At 40.9% G+C, this 18,896-nt stretch overlaps 2 protein-coding genes across 2 annotated transcripts; one reads left to right on the top strand and one right to left on the bottom strand.

The window, feature by feature from the left end:
* Positions 1-13,138: 13,138 nt before the first annotated feature.
* Positions 13,139-14,297, top strand: LOC140924700 (uncharacterized). The gene has a single exon (XM_073374722.1). It carries the CDS (start codon positions 13,177-13,179, stop codon positions 14,242-14,244), a length of 1,068 nt encoding a protein of 355 aa, XP_073230823.1. The 5' UTR covers positions 13,139-13,176; the 3' UTR covers positions 14,245-14,297.
* Positions 14,298-16,874: 2,577 nt separating this feature from the next.
* LOC140924762 (uncharacterized) lies at positions 16,875-18,896 on the bottom strand. Its single transcript, XM_073374764.1, has 2 exons — positions 18,444-18,896; positions 16,875-17,802 (listed from the first exon to the last, which is right to left on the bottom strand). Exons 1-2 carry the CDS (start codon positions 18,792-18,794, stop codon positions 16,999-17,001), a joined length of 1,155 nt encoding a protein of 384 aa, XP_073230865.1. The 5' UTR covers positions 18,795-18,896; the 3' UTR covers positions 16,875-16,998.

Raw genomic sequence — 18,896 nt, 5'->3', positions numbered from 1 at the left:
GCTCTCTCTATAATAGATTCCCAACGTTGGGGACTCCAGAAAAGCAGCCTGAAGGATCGACTGAAGAAAAAAGGCTGTAAATTTGCTCCAAAGACTCCAATATTATTATTGTCTTCATATTCCGCCTATATCCCAGAAGATAGTTCAGCTCTCCATACGTGATCTTTGTTCAAGTGACATTTGAGAAGAGAACAAATTAAAGGTTGCTAAATTTTGCAAACATTGCCGTTTGGAGTCATCGGCAGAACTTTGATTTGAACTCCACGTTACCCAAATGGTTCAAGATAGCCCAAGTTACCCAAACTAGGAGTAGGTGACAAAACATTGCCCCATGTCAAGATCTCAGAACGAGCAGCCAAAATCACACGGAAAGCGGGCCGAAATATGCCTTTTCATACCCAACTTTAGACGCGAAGAAAATTTTACAAGAAAATAATTCACGCATAAACTGACCCTGCTTGGTAAAGTGGGCGAGCTCAGCTAACCTGTCTATGGGTTGTCTATGCGGGCAATATTTTGTCACCCGCCCTGAGCATGAGTAATTTGAGCTATATATATATCTTCAACCGTCTGGGTGACACGGAGTTCAAGCCAAGGTTCTGTTGATGGCTTAAGGTTTGTAGACGTTGGTGACCTTTGATTCGCTCTCCGTGCAAATGTGTCTTGAAAGAAAGATCAGGAATGGAAACCAGAACTCTCTGTGTGTTACCTGGAGCAAATTTACAGCTGTTTTCCTTCGGTGGATCTGTTGGGCCGCTTTGCTGGAGTCCCCAACCTTGGTAAACCTTACATAAATAGATAAAACTGTTGACACTACAACCCATAAACGACCATAAATTGGCCCATGGGCCTGCACACAGGAGAGACGTAACACCCATTTTATGCAAGGTAAGCTGTTTTTTATTGAAATCCTTTCATTTTCGTAGGTTACAGAAACGATAGGTTTTTTCCCCATACAAATCCTTATATTTTGAGTGTTATGCAACAATGCCGATGCTTGCCGATGCTCATATTTCGAGCTTGAGCTACCTGTGCGACCTGTGACAATTTCCCCGCGACATGCGCCTGGCCATTTCTAAAGATTCTCTCTGTAATTTCACTCCAAACTTTGCTAATAACAAGATCAGTGTAAATACCTCAAATCAATACCTGTTTCTGCTGATCTTTTTGGCAAATACCATAGACGGATCTTTTCATAGTACAGAGGGAAAATCTTCTGAAAAATTGTTTACTGTATTTAAGCTTAAATGTAAGAGTGTGGCTGTGTTTTCACTAGGACAATTTTGACTAGATAAAGCCCAAAAAGTTCAGAAATACAGTGAAAACACCTCATCTTGTTTTTAGCCACCTTAAAATGCAAGCTGTTTTCACAAGCATAGACAAGGGATTTTCTAGCCTTTATGGCTGGAAATTCAAGCAGAGTTTTATACCAACTTGCGAGATGGTATACATGTACAATGTAACTTGCCCGATAAACACCGCAGCCAATTGGGTCACCTGTAGTGACACATGCTTCGTAGAACTTCAGACAAACAAATTTCAATGACTTTTCAAGGATGTTTCAAGGACAAATTACAGTTTTCAAGGACTATAAGATTTATTTCACAAATCGGCAGTCTTTAACCTCCTTTTGAAAACCTTACTTGCTTAAACACTCAATACTTACTTTTTCAGCCATGGTTGATCACATTATTTTATTCTACTTTCCACAACAACACTTTGCAAAATGACTGGGTATGACTTACAAAAAATGATTGCAAATATCGTTCATGCAAAAATTTTTTTTAACGTCACCTGTCAGTTTTACAGGTTCTGACATACATAGTACACCAAGGGCAAGCCAAATTTTCCTGGGCAAAATAATATAATCTTACAGAAAATGGTTTCTGGCATAGAAAATGAGTGAATTTCAAGGAATTTTCATTACCTAATAAAGAAATCCAGTACTTTTCGAGGACCTTGACTGAATTCAAGGACTTTTCTAAGATGACTACTAAATTATAAAATTCAAGAGCTTTTCAAAATTGTACAAAGCATGCATGGTGACAGACGATAATCTGTTTAAAATATATAGGTGGGTTCATACTAGCGAAGTAATTAAGTAGACCTTAAGTTTTACAGGAGCTCAAGTACACTTGGGAGCATGAATGCTTACTTACTGTAATAACTGTTCCCATTAATTTTAGAATTCAAAGTAGGCTTGAAGGAATTGAGGTTGTCAACAAGTTACGCGGTAAAATTTCACACGTATGTAATAGCATGGTCAGGATTTTAATTACTACATGCCCAAAACAACTACATGGTAAATCATGCAACCTCGAAAACTTTGAATTGCTAATTACCTTTTGTTTCTCGTGATTTTTTTCTGCAACAACAGAGAGCTTTGCTATTTCAGCAATCACATCACTTTCTCATCGATCAAGGAGGAAGAATTTAGAGTGAGATGGAGAAAAAGACAAATGTTGCTGATGATCATGGCCGAAATGAAACAACAAAACGTGCAACGCTGATTAAAGTTTGAGTTTTCCATGTTTTCTTTTTTCTTTGATGGTAAACCTTGGCCCTGAAGTAAGCAATCGAGTGAACTGTGCATGTGTTCAATTTCCCTCTGCCAGATGCAAAAGGCATTGCATTACATACAGTTTGATTGATGTTTCAATTTCCTGATCTTGATTTGATAAAGCGTAAGTAAACTAGTAAGCCTGGTTGAATGCGGCTTGAAAGAGTGTACTTCGGCGGCTTTGAAAAACGCGTTTCCACGGCTACAAAGTAGCCTACTTACGCTGAAATTGGCTTTCGTTACTTTTAGGGGACCGTAGCTTTATAGAGGAAAAATCTTACTGAATGCACGAGCAAAATGACGAGTTTATGCGACAATGTGACGAATTTATTTGCCAAATGTAAGATGTAGAACGAGAAAAAAAACATGAATCTATTTTAGTTATTTTCTACATTATTCTCGCCTGAATCTACGGGTAAATTGCCTAAAATTCCAAAAATTACAAAGAAATGTCCCGACTGCGACATTCATGGTTCGTGGCTAAAAGATCCTTTTCAGAATGACCAGTATTTGCACTTCATTCGTTCTTTGTTGTCGAACTGATATGACTTATTTTTTTCAGTCGTTTTAACTTGTCATTTTGCTTGCGCACTTACTTGTTTTCCTCTGTAAAGCTATACGGTCCCCTAAAAGTAACGAAAGCCCTGAAATTAGACCTGTTAACATCTGAAGGACCCTGAAGTACGCCTCAAGTATATTCTTGAGTTACTAATATTATTTGTCAGACAATCGCTTCGGTTAAGCTTGAGAACTTCAACAAGGCAAACGATTCCAAAAATCATTTCTTTCGATTTACAAATCCAACCGACCCCATGGATTCTCCATGCAGTTTCTCGGCCAGATCAGAGCCGTTGTGCAGAAACATTACTGAGACACACGCCTCATTCTCTGAATAAAACTCCCTCTCCTTCGCAAAAATACGGCGATAAAAATCACAAGAGAAGTCAGGCGTGAACTACATGTTTACAAGCAGGGCGGATAAAGGTTGGGCGGTGAAACGAGCGCGTCCGAGCAAAAAGGTGTGATGCAGTAGACTGGGACTCTACTTAGAAATGTCGCTTGTTTTCGACTTTGGTCAGGGCTTGCGATGAGGTTTGACCATTAGACACTGCCGCTGTCACTGAATTATGGCGGTGATTTGTTTTCTTGCACTTCTTACTCGTTCCTTTGTGCTGGTACGCTGTCTCCGGGAGGCAAATGTTGCTATTTTTTGCGGGAGGTTTAGTTGGAGTAGACAAACATCTCTTTCAAAGGGTTTCCCTTATTACTTCCACGACTTTACCGCTGAATTATATTTTCGTTCTACTACCCGCCAATGTCGATGTTATTCCAAAACAAAAACAACTAAGTACTGTCTAAAACTCGAAGGAAAATCTCATCCATGTCATCCATGGCAAAACTAAAAGACAGCAGATCGTGTTTCATAACTAGATGACGTGTATTTTATAAATGCGTGTAGCTCGTGCAAGGTGAAATTATGCTAATTTCAATAACCATCATCCTTCTTTTAATTTTGAAAAAAAACACCTCATACGTCTTTCTGTTTCTTCGAAACTTCAAAATTAGTTTCCTCTCAGTTTTTACTGTTCACCTTGTTTTGTTTTAGAAAGGAAAAAGGAGAAAAAACCTTACAACTAACCTCAATAAATTTTGTTTACATGCGGTTGCCGGATTTGCGACGCATTGCGCGAATCGCCATGGCGCGTTGCACCCGAGAAGCAAAGTTTGAAGCAGTACAACGCCACTATATCAAAATATATCAATCTAATTTTTTGTTATGTTATATAAAATTTATCCCCCTTTAACATATGTAAAAATTGAGGTTAAGAAGTGTTAAGCTTTTGCAAACGAAACGGCGAAAGACGATTAGGTGATATTTAGTGGAAGGAGGAGGTATTCAACACTTTCAAATCAAACTCAAATTTTGGCATTATACGACCAACAAGTTTGACTTATAGGCATACAGACACAAACATATGAAACTGTTTATTGATATTGTTATGAAACGAATTTATCTATTTAAAACTGGAGCCTGAAATTACAGAAAGAAAATAGGATTTCCGGTTTGCAAAAAGGACAATTTCGCCGGCCTTCGAGCGCACCGGAAGCGCGGAAAGAGCGCTCGTGCCAGTCCTTCTCCGCATCACACATTAAATGAAGAGCGGAGCGCTCGTTTCACCGCCCAACCTTTATCCGCCCTGTTTACAAGCGCTTCGTCCTCCGCCATTTTTGATCCGGCTCGCTTTTGCAATTTGAATCCTTTCACAAGGAAAACAGTTGTCACGTTTAACTATACGTAAAGGTCGATTGAAGGATGTTCAGCAAGTAAATCGGCCTAGTGAAAACACAACCCGCGAATGTCTGTTCACTTACCTCAGCACTGACAGCGCTGGCTAAAAGGAATATCGAAGAGACAATGTTCAAGCAGCTGAGCGGAGCTTGTGAATCTTAATTTCTTTCCAAATAGGCTACATAAGAAAACGCTGGATAAGAAAATAAATTCAACCCATGATTGCCACGATTATTGAAACGAATTTAGCTGATGGGAGTCGAAACTTCTGAAATTTCAAGAAATTCCACCACTTTAGTCTTCCACACAGACGTTCTTGGCGGTTCTTCACGCGTTCCTGCCCACTAAGTGGGGCAGGAACGCGTGACGAACCCCTAAGATCAGGGCGCCCTGCCTAAGATCAAAGAACCTCTGCGTGGGAGGCTACCACCAATTTCCGCCTGTGTTCTTGGGAGGCCATCTTCGGAGACCCAGTGGTAGATAGTGGGGACGAGGGAAAGTCTAAACGGGCGGAAAAATATATATGGAACGAAGAAAAGTAAAGAACGGCGAGAAGAGCTCTTCTTGCCGTTCTTTACTTTTCTTCGTTCCATATATATTTTCCCGCCCGTTTAGACTTTCCCTCGTCCCCACTATCTGCCCCTGGGTCTTCGAGGATGTAGGGAGGCTGGGGAGAAAGAAAAAGAAAGCGTGATGGGAAGGGGAAAGAAAGAAGAGAGGCCTTTTCCCGCCTTTTCCTTCTTCCCATCGTTCCCCGCGAGCATTCTATTTTTCGATTATTGCTACATGTTTTTATTGGGATACCCAGCGGGAAACCAGTGGGATCCTTTGCGGAGGAGAAAGCGCTGTGCATGTAAGCTCACACGCACTCCCCATCGCTTGGACCACGAGTCTAGAAACGCACGATTTCCCCGGGGCCACCCATCTTCGGAGACCCAGGGGCAGTCAGTCGGGGCGATAGATAGTTCGTGGTGACAGTTTACTCTTATAGTAAACTGTCACCACGAACATTCTATCGTCCCGACTAACTGCCCCTGGGTCTCCGAGGATGGGAACCACCTAATTTGAGGCAAAAGTATAAAAGCAGCAACTTCATAGCAGCATTCTCCAGGGGATCATCGACTGCTTTATATGAAATATCTGTTTGGGGAAGCAAATATTGCCTAGAACTTTCTACTACTTGAGAACAGTTAAAAATTTCTATATGACCGTTCCAGTCATGTACAATTTTCGAAGCTTATCTTATAAGTTTCCTACGATTTTCTGAAGTTTCGTAATACGTCAGATTGCATCTAAAATTTTCGAGAAAGATACTCAAGCCCTTGTTATTTCGAAGACTCAAGTTCCCCTAGGATGACCTGAACAGATACAATTTTATAGCGCAGGTTAAACATTTAAAACTACTCTGGATAGCCTAAAAAGAGTTATCATTGTATTCAGGAGGAAACCGTCGTTGGGTGCCCCTGATTCTCCCTTATCAGGAACCCCTAACCCGGAGTTAAGGATACCTATTGGGCTCCTGCTCTTTTAATATGTGGTCCGTTTGCCCGCCGCAGTTAAGTTTTATTAGGGAGCTTAAGCAACGACGACGGCAACGGCGACGAGGAAGCCAAAAAAGCAATAGGGTTAGCTATGGCAAAACAACAACTCTGCACGTGCATCACGCTTTTTTGAGCATTTCTTTACCGTGAACGACGTGAAATTTCACGTTTTATGCAAGACGGGAACACAAAAACAAGTTTTAGTTTTCGCTATTCCTCAAAAACTTGAAACAGTGCTAATCTTATTTATTAATCCCGTAGCCCCTCGAAACGCTCGTCCCCAGGGCTTTTTATCCTGTTGATCGGAGGATCCCGAAAGAAGGGGCACTCCCCTCTTCTTGTTACTGCCGGCTGAATAAAGTATAGTTTTGAGGGCCTTAAGTCTTAAACAGGGATACAAATTCTCGATGGCGGCTCAAAAAGGGTAGCGGATCTTTCAGGCCGGTTTTCCGCTCGATTTGATGCACGGAAGTCGGAGCGACAACCAAAGAAGAAAAGTGCCGATGGAGGAAGGGGGATGGGGGATGAGTCCTTTTCTCCTCACTCCTTATCCAAATTTCTCGACGAACTCCTGTGGAAACGCTTGCTATATTTAGCTATAGGCTAGGGGGAAAGTGCAGAAAAAATCACCAATTCAATTAATACAAAGTAGAATAAAGGGGGTCAGTATTATTTTTCCTAGTTTGCCAACTGGGCATGGTGACTCCCTTGTTCAAAAAAGACGACGAGTTTTGTAAGGTCAACTGAAGATCCGTGACTATACTCCCTGCCCAGGAGGGGAATACTCCTGGCAATTCTTGATGGGGGTGTGCCGACCCTATTTCAGACCAAAACATGTCATTTTCCACACCCGTTTTCAGACCAGACCTCTAAAACCCATAGCCGTTTTCCGGACCTAGCCTCTGTACAGACGTCCCCCCTCCCTCAGAAAAAAATAGTTTCTTCTCCCGATTTTTTTCTGAGGGAGGGGGCACGTCTGTACACAGGCTATCCGGACCTGGCCTTCAGGCAGAAATTACGTCATCATTTCTTAGCCACAGAAAGGGTAGCCTGCGAACAGTAGACGCATTTCCGGTCGTCGCTTCTCTCTCTCCGAAAAATAGCTGTTATAAATAGATAGGCTACAGTAAGAGCAGGCTATAGCAGGCTACAGTAAGAGCGCAAAAAATTATTTTTTTTTCAAATGCATTTCGAATACGCATATTTCTACTTCGTTCTTATATGATTTGGAACTGAAATACGATAAATACGCTCAGACACTCCTTTATATAGTTCCCTCGAAAACCGTACCCGATTCCTGACCAAAATGGACAAAGTGCATACCCGCATACCCGTTTTCAGACCAAAAAGGACCAAAAACCATACCCTTCGGGGCGGAACATACCTATATGGCTTATGTAAGGGAGTACCCCAGGGAATCCCTGCTCTAAACAATATTTTTGAAAGGTTACTTCATAAGCGCTCATAGAAAGTTTCATAGTTGAGACCTCTTTGCTGAGGTTTGAGACGACGAAGGAATATTTTTAGACCAAACTGAGGCCCGAAGGGCCGAAAATTTTTTTTTTGAGACCGGACATCCCCCTTGTCTCAGGGTCTGGATGACTGTCCCCCCCCCCCCCCCCTGCCTTAGCTGAATAGGGAGCTTAAGCAACAACGAGGGCGACGGCTATAAAAACGTCACTTGAAAAGTGAATTCGCACCGCTTCAAACTTTATCGCGTTTATTCCATCTCGTTTACTTCGTCAAATGTTGGCAAGTGTTTCTGGAGTTGAATTCTAAAGGACTTTATCAAAGTTCAGGAAAAGAAAAGAAAGTTGTTGTCTTGTGTTCCCGTCCTCGACAAAACGTGAATTCAGGCACTTTCACGTTCTAGTAGTCGGGCAACGATGGCAAAGAAATGTACAAAAAAAGCGTGATGCACGTGCAAAGTTGTTGTTTTGCTAATCAAACCTATTGCTTTTTTGACGTTCTCGTTGACGTCCGCGTCGTCGTTGCTTAAGCTCCCTATTCAGTCTGGATCCGCCACTGCTATCACTTAGTGAACCTAAATCAACTACCTATGGCCTTAACTCCTTTTCTTACTTTCCAGCTAAGCAGTAGAATGCACTACAGATACAGGGTGTTACCTTTAGTTAATTCTTTTTGCTGTCCTTATAGTTGTGAATATTACTTTCTTTTATTTTGTAGCCTGCGTGGAAGGCGCAAAAAGGGGAGGGGAGGGGGAAGGAGAAAAGCGGGAAAGCGGGCAAAACTCTCCCCCTTTTTCCCTTCCTCCCTATCCCTTTCAACACCTGCTACGCAGGCTATTATTTTGTAGACATAGTCTTTTCTTGTAATGTATTTAATGTATTTAATGTATTTTTATGTATTATGCTTTAAAATATTAGCTCGCAAGTTACTCAAAAAAATGGAGTGTACTCAGACTATCGTGAATAAGGTGTGTATGTATGCATTTGAGTACCCTCCCCCCCCCCTCCCGGGATGTGACTAGTCCATTTGCCCTGCCCTAGGACCTCATTTTACTACTACAACCAGAATCCTTCAAGGTCTTGCTTTCTTGTGCAAATTACGGTTTTTGTTATTTAAACCTCGCTGAGATTACCAAAAATGAACGATGAGGGCACCGGATGTACGGTACGATCCCCTCACTTCCGGAAACAAGAGTTAATATTCAAACCAAGCCACCTCACACCAATCACACCATCAACAACGGCAAGAGCGGCCTCAGGAGGAGTTTCCCAAATATTTTTCTCACCTAAGAGAATTTCGTCTTGCTAAGGTAGGATATACTTCTTAGAATTAGTTGAAAACAATTAGCACAACCACGTGCATGTACGTTAAAGTGATAAACCTTGAATAGTAACAACAGGAGGCTGTCGTGAGATTGCAATGTCATTTATCACTATGCATGCATTGAATTGAATACCCTTGCTAAAACACTTAAACAGGTATTTCTAATGAATTAAACCAATGTGCATATTAATTCTACTGTCAAATTAACCTGGAGGAATGATTTGGAAAGTAATCCGGCAGGATTTTGAGCATAATTCTGGCCTTTTCACCAGAATAACAGGTCGGTGTATCAAGTAAAACCCGGGGATTTTGGAAATCAAAACCAAAATTGAAGTAGATTTCTGTTAATCTGAATCAAGCTCAAGCAAAATATGCAAACACACTGCTAAAAGACAGTGAGCATGTCCGGTGACCAGTGCGTCAGCAAGCGGTCAGTTTTACAACATGTTAAACAGTATTTTTATCCCTAAAGATGTGAAAATTTGGCAACAATCGAACCCTTACTTTTAGGACACATCGAGTTATTGATAGAACTAACTAAATAAACTCAAACCATATGCATGTACATGCCCAGGCCAGGCCTCATTGAACATTTGAACATTTTTAATTTTTATATCGCCAGCACAAATTCACTGCACTGTTTTTTAGCGCACACAGCACCAGCACAGCACAATCTGCTGAAGATGGGCTTCACTGCCCTGTGCAGATCAGACATTTAGATTTAGACGTAGTGCAAGAAGATCCAAACATTTTTCCTTTTTGCAAGGTGTTCAGACCCTGGTTGTTCAAACGTTGGATAGCGCTATCTACCGGATAAATCACTAGTCAGTGGAGAAGCTCTAAGAAAACCAATTGCGTTATCCACTGGATAGAGAATTATCAAGTAGTTATCATCTCTAACAACTTTGGAAACTTTTGATTTAATTGTTTAAGAAATTTCCAGACATCTTGAGGTATTATCAGGTCCTTGAATATTAGTAGATTTTTAGTTACAATTATCATGCCTGTGACAGATGCATAATGACTGAAATTTAATATTCACTTGACCTACCCGTACATGCGCATGTGACTTTGTTGTTCTTGAATAGACTAATTGCTGTCACTAAGGTTACCAGTCATGTTGGTCATGAGTTTTGGCAGCCATGTTTCCTTTTAAGGTACATGTACCACAACTCTTTGCATCATTAGACCATTTGAAGCCATTCCACACTAGTCTCCTTGGCAGGTATCACTGTCCTGTTTCAGAGAATGAGTGAAAGAATTGGGCGGAACTCCTTGGCTTTCTTTTCTCCTTTTCTTAGCTTGTTCATAGACAACTCACTGTCACTGTAAGCCGTGTTACCAAAGAAGTTGCCTGCAGAGGAGGCTATCCACACCCCAGATATATATAGGCCAGACATGTTCCTCTAATTGCCTAGAATTAGGAGCCGATAATTTTTTTAGTGTATTTGAACTTTTTAAAGGCATATTTGTTCATGAAGCAAAGTGGTGGAAATTATTTCCACCCCCCTCTCAAATAAACCCCCTCCCTCTAATAAATCCCCCCTTTTCAGGGGAAGAAAATTAATAAGCACCCCCTTTCCTAATTATTCTTCACTAATAAATGCAGGGTGTGAGCTAGGATTTGATCACTGGGGGACAATTTGTCCCCTTGGCTAAAATTTTGGGGGACATTTGTATTTTTAGGGGGACAGACAAATTAATTCTTATTCAACATTTTTTTTTTTACGCTGTGGCTATGTGTGTGGCTATACAGGCAAGCCAACAAAAACATTTTTTTTACCTGATCCTTTTAATACAAGAAAAGTGATACAAACAAGAAAAGTTAAGTTATTGGTGTCGAGACTTTTTTTTCTCGCCATTTAAACAGAGGATCAATGACTATGCTTTATACTTCAAAACATTTTACAGCAGAATCTTGTCCCGGCATCCCCTTGTAAACTTCAATTCCTTTCTTAATTACTAGTAGACGTACGCCTCCTTTTCATAGCGCAACGATGTGTGATCTCGCACCCAAGTTTTCTGGAAAGTTCGTGATTTTTTCGGTTTCCTTCGATCCTCGTCAGTTTCTTCCTGATTAATACACTGTTCTTCTTCTGTATCATTTTTCTCTGATTCACTCTGGCTTCTATTTGGAGCAAAAAAGCTTTCTAATGTTCGAACACGTTTTTGATGTGACGTGTTAAAAATTGCCAGGTGCCTTCATCACACTTGGTTGAGCATGAGACGTACGTGTCCAGTAGAGCGTGACTGAAAGATGACTTTAGAATGAACTTTAAACGTGCGATAAAATATATTTTCCACATGTTCTGTACATGTTTTAGCTTGTAATTTCTGTACTGAACTAAATCTCCTCGATCGTGTGTGCTTCCTTTTGAGTTTTTTCCCTAAATTTTGAAGGGGACAAATTGTCCCCTTAAATTTCAATTGCATTGCGGGATTGGCGCAATGGCGTGGCCTGGCTCAAACCCTGTAAATGATAGACTATATTAATCATTTATGATGATAAAACTTCATGTGGACTGATCTAGGATGATTTATTTACCAAGTGGAAGTTTGGATTTGATTCTGATCCCTGGCTGCATGACCTCCAACCTTCTTGCACTTGAACTTTCCCACTTTGTATAATTTCTAGTTATTTATGGAGAACTGATAGCGCCCCGCCTTCAAGTGGGCTTGAAATAAATAATCCCTTAGGGGGTGGGGGGGAGGTTAATAGTTAATAGAGGATTTATGGTATTCAAGTTTTAGTTTTACCTATTTCTTTCTCTATTTTTACTTTACTGCTGATATTCTGCCCATTGTCTCTTTTGTTATCCAAAGAAGGGAATGAGGTAAAGGAGCACATGTCAGGCTTGCATATTAGCCTGTTCCAGGCTCTCAGATAGTAGGGATGACAAATAAGTGAAAGGCACAAAAAAATATGAACAGATAATTTGGAAAAAGGCGGGGGGTGGTGGCACTGACAGTTTCTCATTTCATGGGCCCTACTATCTTGGGGCCTGGAATAGGCTACTTGTACATTGGCCAGAGCATAATACCCTGTTTTCATTGCATGAAGTATCTAGTAGTATTAATAATTATTGGTGCAGGGAAATCTAAAAGGATAAAATTACAGCACAACCATTTTTAAGCTGAGGGGATCTCCTTACACTGCTGGGGTAATAATTCCTAGAATGGACTAGTACCTTACCCAGTCACATCACACTACTAAAATCAGGACAAGCTCCGGTTTGATACCTTTACCATAAAAATGCTGCTTATGACAACATATGTCATAACCAGTGCTACCAATAATTTGGTGGCAAGATGTGCCTAAAAGGATTCAGTCTTTTGCAAAAAAAGCATTTACAAAAAATAATACAGTTAGAGTATAACCCCATTAATATGGTCACCAATAAGCCTTCAGATTTGGTCGTATTAATGCGTTACCATATTAATGAGGGTTTGTTCACAAGAAAATGTATGTCCGTTTTGCCAGGTGGCCAAAATAAAGTGGCCATAATAACGAGGTGACCGTATTACTGAGGTGGGCGTAAGGTGGGGTTTCACTGTAATTAAAAAATGCCACGAACTTTAACATGTGGAAGAGTTGTATCCACGCCACTGCAGCAAGCCTATGCTGGGCTCTCAGATAGTACAGATGTCGCAAAAACAAAGTCATTTGAATGTAGGACATGCGTGATCTGGGAAAGGAGACAGTGCCTCTTAGTTTTTGTGTCTTGGAGGCTGGAATAGGCTACCACTCCACCCCACCTAGCCTCCCCTCCCCCTCCCCATTGTTTGTGAGCTGAGCATGTTTGAATAAATTAAGTTAAGTATATAAGCTGCTTATGACTGGAAAATACCTTACTGTCTTATGCACTTTTAACATTAAATGTGCTATTGCTGAAGTAGATGAAAAAAAAAAAATGGTTCTGACTGGAGCTTTGTTTTCTTAAGGATAAAGTTTGATAATCAAGAAGTAATGTGAGTGGGCGGAGGTCATCATCATGGAAAATTTAGCAATACACGATTCACAGAGCAATGCGAATCTAGGAAAAAAGCTTTACAAATGCAAATACTGCGATAGGTGCTTTGACCAGTCATCAGATTGCACGGCACATGAAAGTCTGACACATGCAGAAGAAAAAGGATATAAGTGCAAACATTGCGATAATAGTCTGAGCAGTTCGTGGCATCTTAAGATATATGAAAGGGGGCACACGGGCAAGAAACCACATAAATGCAAGCATTGCGATAAATGCTTTAGCACTTCCTGGCATTGTAAGATGCACGAACGGACGCATACGGGCGTGAAACCACATCAATGCAAATATTGCGATAAATGCTTTACGACTTCTTGGCATTGTAAGATGCACGAACGCACGCATACGGGCGTGAAACCTCATCAATGCAAATATTGCGATAAGTGCTTCACCCAGCCATGGCATTGCACAGTACATGAACGCACTCACACTGGAGAAAAACCTTATAAGTGCAGTTTTTGTGAAAAGTGCTTCATCAAGTCATGGCATCGCAAACGACATGAACGGAAGCATACGGAAGAAAAACATTCGCATCATGATAATGACTGTGATCAGTGCCTTAGCAGTTCATCGCACTGCAAAGTAAGTGAATACACGCACACAGGCCAGAAACCTTATAACTGCAAGTATTGTAATAAATGCTTTAACCTGTCATCAAGCTGTAAGAACCATGAAAAGATCCACCTGGAGGATAAGTGCTATATTTGCAAGTACTGCAATAAGCGATTCAGTCAGCTTGACCATTGCGTAGTCCATGAACGCACTCATACCGGCGAGAGACCTTACAAATGCAACTTCTGTGACAAGCACTTTATTAACTCATCAAACTGCATAGCACATGAACGAATACACACTGGAGAAAAACCTTACAAATGCAAATATTGCGACAAGCATTTCATCCAGTCATCAAATTGCAAGGCTCACCAGTGGACGCATACGCCGGGAGAGAAGCCGCATAAATGCAAGTATTGCAGTAAGCGATTTCTCAGATTGTCGTACTGCCAGAAGCATGAACAGGCGTCTCATGCCTAAGAGAGGTCAGTCACTCAAAAGTATTAAAGGGGCTGTGTCACGGCAGTCCGGTTTTTTTTTTCTTTTTGCCCATTACCCGCCGTCAATCGCTGTGGAACTTAAAGTAAGCAAAGAAATTACATGTAAATGACAAAATCAGAGATCCGTGACAAACAAATGTGTTTCCTGAGCATTATTTTTGAAGTTGCAAGCAGCAGGGATCAACTTTGAAAAACTGTTAGGCTAAACAGTTTTCAAAAACCCTAACTTCAATCCGTTTCAATCTTCTTCAGTTTTGCCCATCCGTGGCATCTGTTGTTTCTGTTATGTTATTTAACCTTCCTTTAAAGTTTTAAGCGGTTATTTTTAGGCTTCTCTTGATTTAACGGGCACTTTTGTAATTTCCTAATTTGGATGAATTTCGCCGTGACACAGCTCCTTTAACACGAAATGAGTCTTAGCCATCCGTTCACAATAGCATCTTATTGCGGCAATATTCAGTAAGTTTGGAAGGCTAATGCTTTTTGGATTTGTACAATAGGCAAGTGGATATGTATTTTATTTGATATCGATACGTTTGTGTTCAACTTACATTTAGCTTTGAGATGGACTAGACCACGCCTTAATTTTCGTTCTTTTCCTTATTTTAATTAAAAAACGTAATAATATTGACTAAGAATTTCGCTAAAATTCGTATTCCTTTATCGACGAATTGAATCACCTCCATACACCAAAGAAAGTCGACCCCTTACTGTAGTAAGTCTCACTTTCCTACCACTTGTTTTAAAACTCGGGGATGCTGTAGTGTTTGTTTGTCTTTTTCATTTTACCCATCACCAGTTTTTCCAGGGTGTTCCGGGTTTTAGTACGTGGTGTTTGGTACAAGTGAGGTTAAAAACATAGAAAAAGGATAAATTTAATTGAACAAACTCAATGTTTTTCAAGTTTACTCGAATTCAATCTGTTCTACACGTAACAACTACGTGTACGGATAGGCAGATATGTTTGCCTTGTGTTTACATTAAAAGGCACTATGTTTTAACAAATGTGGTAAGGGCATTAATGGCCTACCTGATGGAAAAGCCTATAGGCAGTCTATACGCGTATCTACGGTCAACGGTACAGGGTAACATACGCATACTCGTGCACCAAAAACTGGTGTACCTTTTATGTCTCTATTCTGTTTTGCCTATCCACGCCTCCGTCTAGCCATTTTGTATAAATATATTTTTTGAAATAGAAAACTATAAAGGTATCAACAATACTAGGGATGTATGAGATGACCATGTATCACAAACAGCAAACTTGGAAAATTTAGGCTAATTTTCTTTCTTTACCGGAGCAATAGCAGTTCCTTACCCCTTTTCCGCGAAATAGAGGTGGCAAATGTCAAAATTCAACAACCCAGTGCGACCTTTTATTTTGCAAAATGCTAAAAAACAAGTAGTACCATGTATAAATACTGCCAAAGAGGTCTCATTTGAATGGTCACGTGATAGGATTCGGTCTACAGACCCACCTTACTGTTACAAGACGGAAGATCTTAGATAACAATGACCTCAACCAGGTTGGCGTCCAGCGGTTTTAGTGGAAACGAGGGTTTGGGTGGGGTGTTCAGTCTCGCGGGCTCATAAACCCTGGTCTCTCAAGACTCCATCATTCACTTCGGTACTAATAAAAGAAATCATTACATGTTTCTGGGAAACTGCTCACCTACCCCTCCCCTAAGCCAACATTTTGCCCCACGTGAGAAGTAAGTGTTAATGTTGGCTTAGGGGAGGAGAGGAGTAGGTGAGCAGTTTCCCAGAAACGCATAATGATCCCAAAAGAGAATATTGGAAAAGAGAGGGAATCTTAAGGCGTTGGCCGGGATATGTGATTTTCACTAAAGTTATTTTTAGAGGTTGTAATTAAACGGAAGTCTAATTCCTGGGACGTCCGCACACTTAAATAGATTGTTTGAAACGTCATCAAGTCCATGCGCAAGTGCCTTAATGAAACATTGCATAATGACTGAATATTCACTCTTGACAACATTGAACAGAACTCTCAGCAAACCAGCTTCTTATTAATTTCAAGCGTTTAATTGGTCTAAAAATAACTTTGGTGGAATTCACATAGCAACAGTACGCGGCTTCTATGGTAGGGATATTTCTTATTTTTATGCAAATAATCTAGATTATTAAAACACAAATGTCAAATCCATATAGCCCTGAACAAGGTATCCAGCAGGTGGCATTAATCCATACAGTTCGAAGCGTCTTTTATTCCATGATATGCGCGCTGTTTCAAGCATCCCTGCATCTTTGCCCCACGACCAAATCAGACCCACAATGCCAAAAACGTCTAGACCATTACCTTGTCCCTAATTTTTGAGACCCTTCGACTTGTGATATAGATCAGTAAGTAAATATCCACCAACATAATGACGGAAAGAGCGCCTTTAAATAAGGAAACGTCCCAAGTATGAGAGAAACTTTTAGGAACGACAAAGGATGTGTTGGCTCACAAAATCGCGAAATTTTAAAGACTACTGGGGTGGGGGAGGGGCACAAAGTTGACCCCCTCCACACCACACAAATCTCTTCAAAATCCCCTGCGAAATTTGAGGGAGCCATATCTTCGTCAGCTTTTGACGCAACACTTGACACTTGGCAACTTAACGGCGAGTTAAGGCTGTCTTTCCAGCGGTGTTGATATAGCCTTCAAGAGGAGAGTCCTTGTGGACAAGGTTAGGTAAATCATTGTAAAAAGACTTTCTATTGACTTTGTTTATCAGCGGCCATTTGTCACTTCCCTAGTGTGGCCACTAGTCCGCAATGCGTACTGTCGCTCACGACCAATAAACATTGTTCTCTCCACATTCCACGTGGGATTGTCTTTACAAAGTTTAGGCTCAAAACGAAATCTCCGATTCATAAAGCGATAGTCAAATTTCGTAGTAGGACAAAAGCTATAAAACTTCGGTATAGAATGGGATTTTTTTGCACTGTCGTTAACGTTGCGCCCAAAATATCTCGTCTTATCTACGTAAGTACCGTGTACTCCTAAGTACGAATCGCAGACATTTGTGATGTTTTGAAACTTGGGCGAAAACGAAGCTGGAGGGTGGTGGTAAAGTCTCTTGTCGTGGAAAAACATTTTTCTTGTGATTTTATTCAACCACAGGCCGATCTGTTGATCAGCGTGTGGGTGGCAGAGCATTGAACTTTCGTTTTGCGCCAAAAACGTTTGAATGATATCCCGAGTAAAAATCATGAACGCCTCGTCTATCCAGGTCATTTTGCCTTTTCTTTGGCAGTGGAAAGATCCCCAAACCAAGTTTTTATTTGGTCTCATTGGAAGCTCGGCGAGAAGTCTCTTTAAACACAGGAAGTAGTCATCGTCGATTCTAAGAAGATACCGGAAGTGAAATGTAGCCATGGCCCATTTGATTTGGTTGAGGAAATGAAACCCAAACTCTCGTCCTCCTTGAAGTGGCTGTAATTCCATATCCTTGTAAATATTTCTCTCTTGGATTGCTGAACTGCGTTGAGCATGGTTTGCAATAAAGCCATCGGTGACAAAGACGCACTTGACCTGATAGAAGAAACAAAACCCACTGCATTAGGGATGGCCCTGCTGAAAGAGTAAGGACTTTAAGATGCCATGACGGCGACGACAACGAGACAGTCAAAAAAGCAATAAGTTGAATAGGCAAAACAACATCTCTGCACATGCATCACGCTTTTTTTTTTATACATTTCTTCGCCGTTACTACACGACTACGACGGGAAAATGCAAAATTTCACGTTTTATGGAGGACGTAAACAAGCGACGGCTAAATTTTCTTTCTCTTTTTGAACTTGAATATGGTTGTTTGTTTTCCCTTCCCCATTTCAGCAGACGTATGTCTGGTCATTAGGGCCGTTTGAACAAGGAAAAATAAGACGCGTCTTTCATATAGGACGCGTCCTAAGTAAGACTCAAACTATCCCGTATAAACGGCACATTTCCTTTGAAATTTAGCTAAGACGCGTCTTATCTAAGAGCAGCCCCCTAACACCTGTTCTTCGATAAGACGCGTCTTTGCTAAGTCGCCTCTTAATGTACAGTTTATACGGGATAGGACACGTCTAATGAAAGACGCATCTTATTTATCCTCGAAGAATAAATGGCCCTATTGCTTCTCTCCACAGGCCCGGAAATACGTCTGCGTTGGCAAGCTCTTGTCTCCTTACCATACTCCCATCACAGTGTTTCCACCATGTGTCTCGTATCGCCTGTCGTCTATCCATTCTTTGGGGTGCAGTGCTGACAATAATCAACAGCATTACTTTTTCCTTTTTGCTCCCCAAATCTTTGAAGTCAATCAAAGGAATTGGATTGATGTTTGATATCTCTTGTTGTCCCTCATGGTTCGCTTCTTGATATTTGTCAGGGGTGCAGCCTATCTGAGGTAGTAAACTGGGATTTCTGACTCGTTGAGGTTGAATCAAGAAATAGGTGTAAAACATTAATGCCACTGAACAGAAAACAGAGGAAATACACAGCATGTAAACGAGGAGGGCTGGTAATCGTGGACAGCTCATAGTTCCTTGTTGTCGTTGTCTTTGTTCATCAGTGAGGATTGTCGTTGATTCTTAGTTGTTCAAGCTTCGTTTACTTTTTCACATGAGATTACTTCATCCGGT

Source organism: Porites lutea, chromosome 14 (genome assembly GCF_958299795.1).
Source record: "Porites lutea chromosome 14, jaPorLute2.1, whole genome shotgun sequence".
Lineage (NCBI taxonomy): Eukaryota > Metazoa > Cnidaria > Anthozoa > Scleractinia > Poritidae > Porites > Porites lutea.
Note: the sequence above shows the minus strand (reverse complement) of the source record. Positions and strands in the feature narration are given on the sequence as shown.

Excerpts from the sequence above, each read along its gene's own strand:
- LOC140924700 (XM_073374722.1), top strand. The coding sequence starts at position 13,177 with ATGGAAAATTTAGCAATACACGATTCACAGAGCAATGCGAATCTAGGA.
- LOC140924762 (XM_073374764.1), bottom strand. The coding sequence starts at position 18,794 with ATGAGCTGTCCACGATTACCAGCCCTCCTCGTTTACATGCTGTGTATT. Across the intron at positions 17,803-18,443 it reads AACACTGTGATGGGAGTATG|GTCAAGTGCGTCTTTGTCAC; the intron begins GTAAGGAGACAA and ends TTCTTCTATCAG.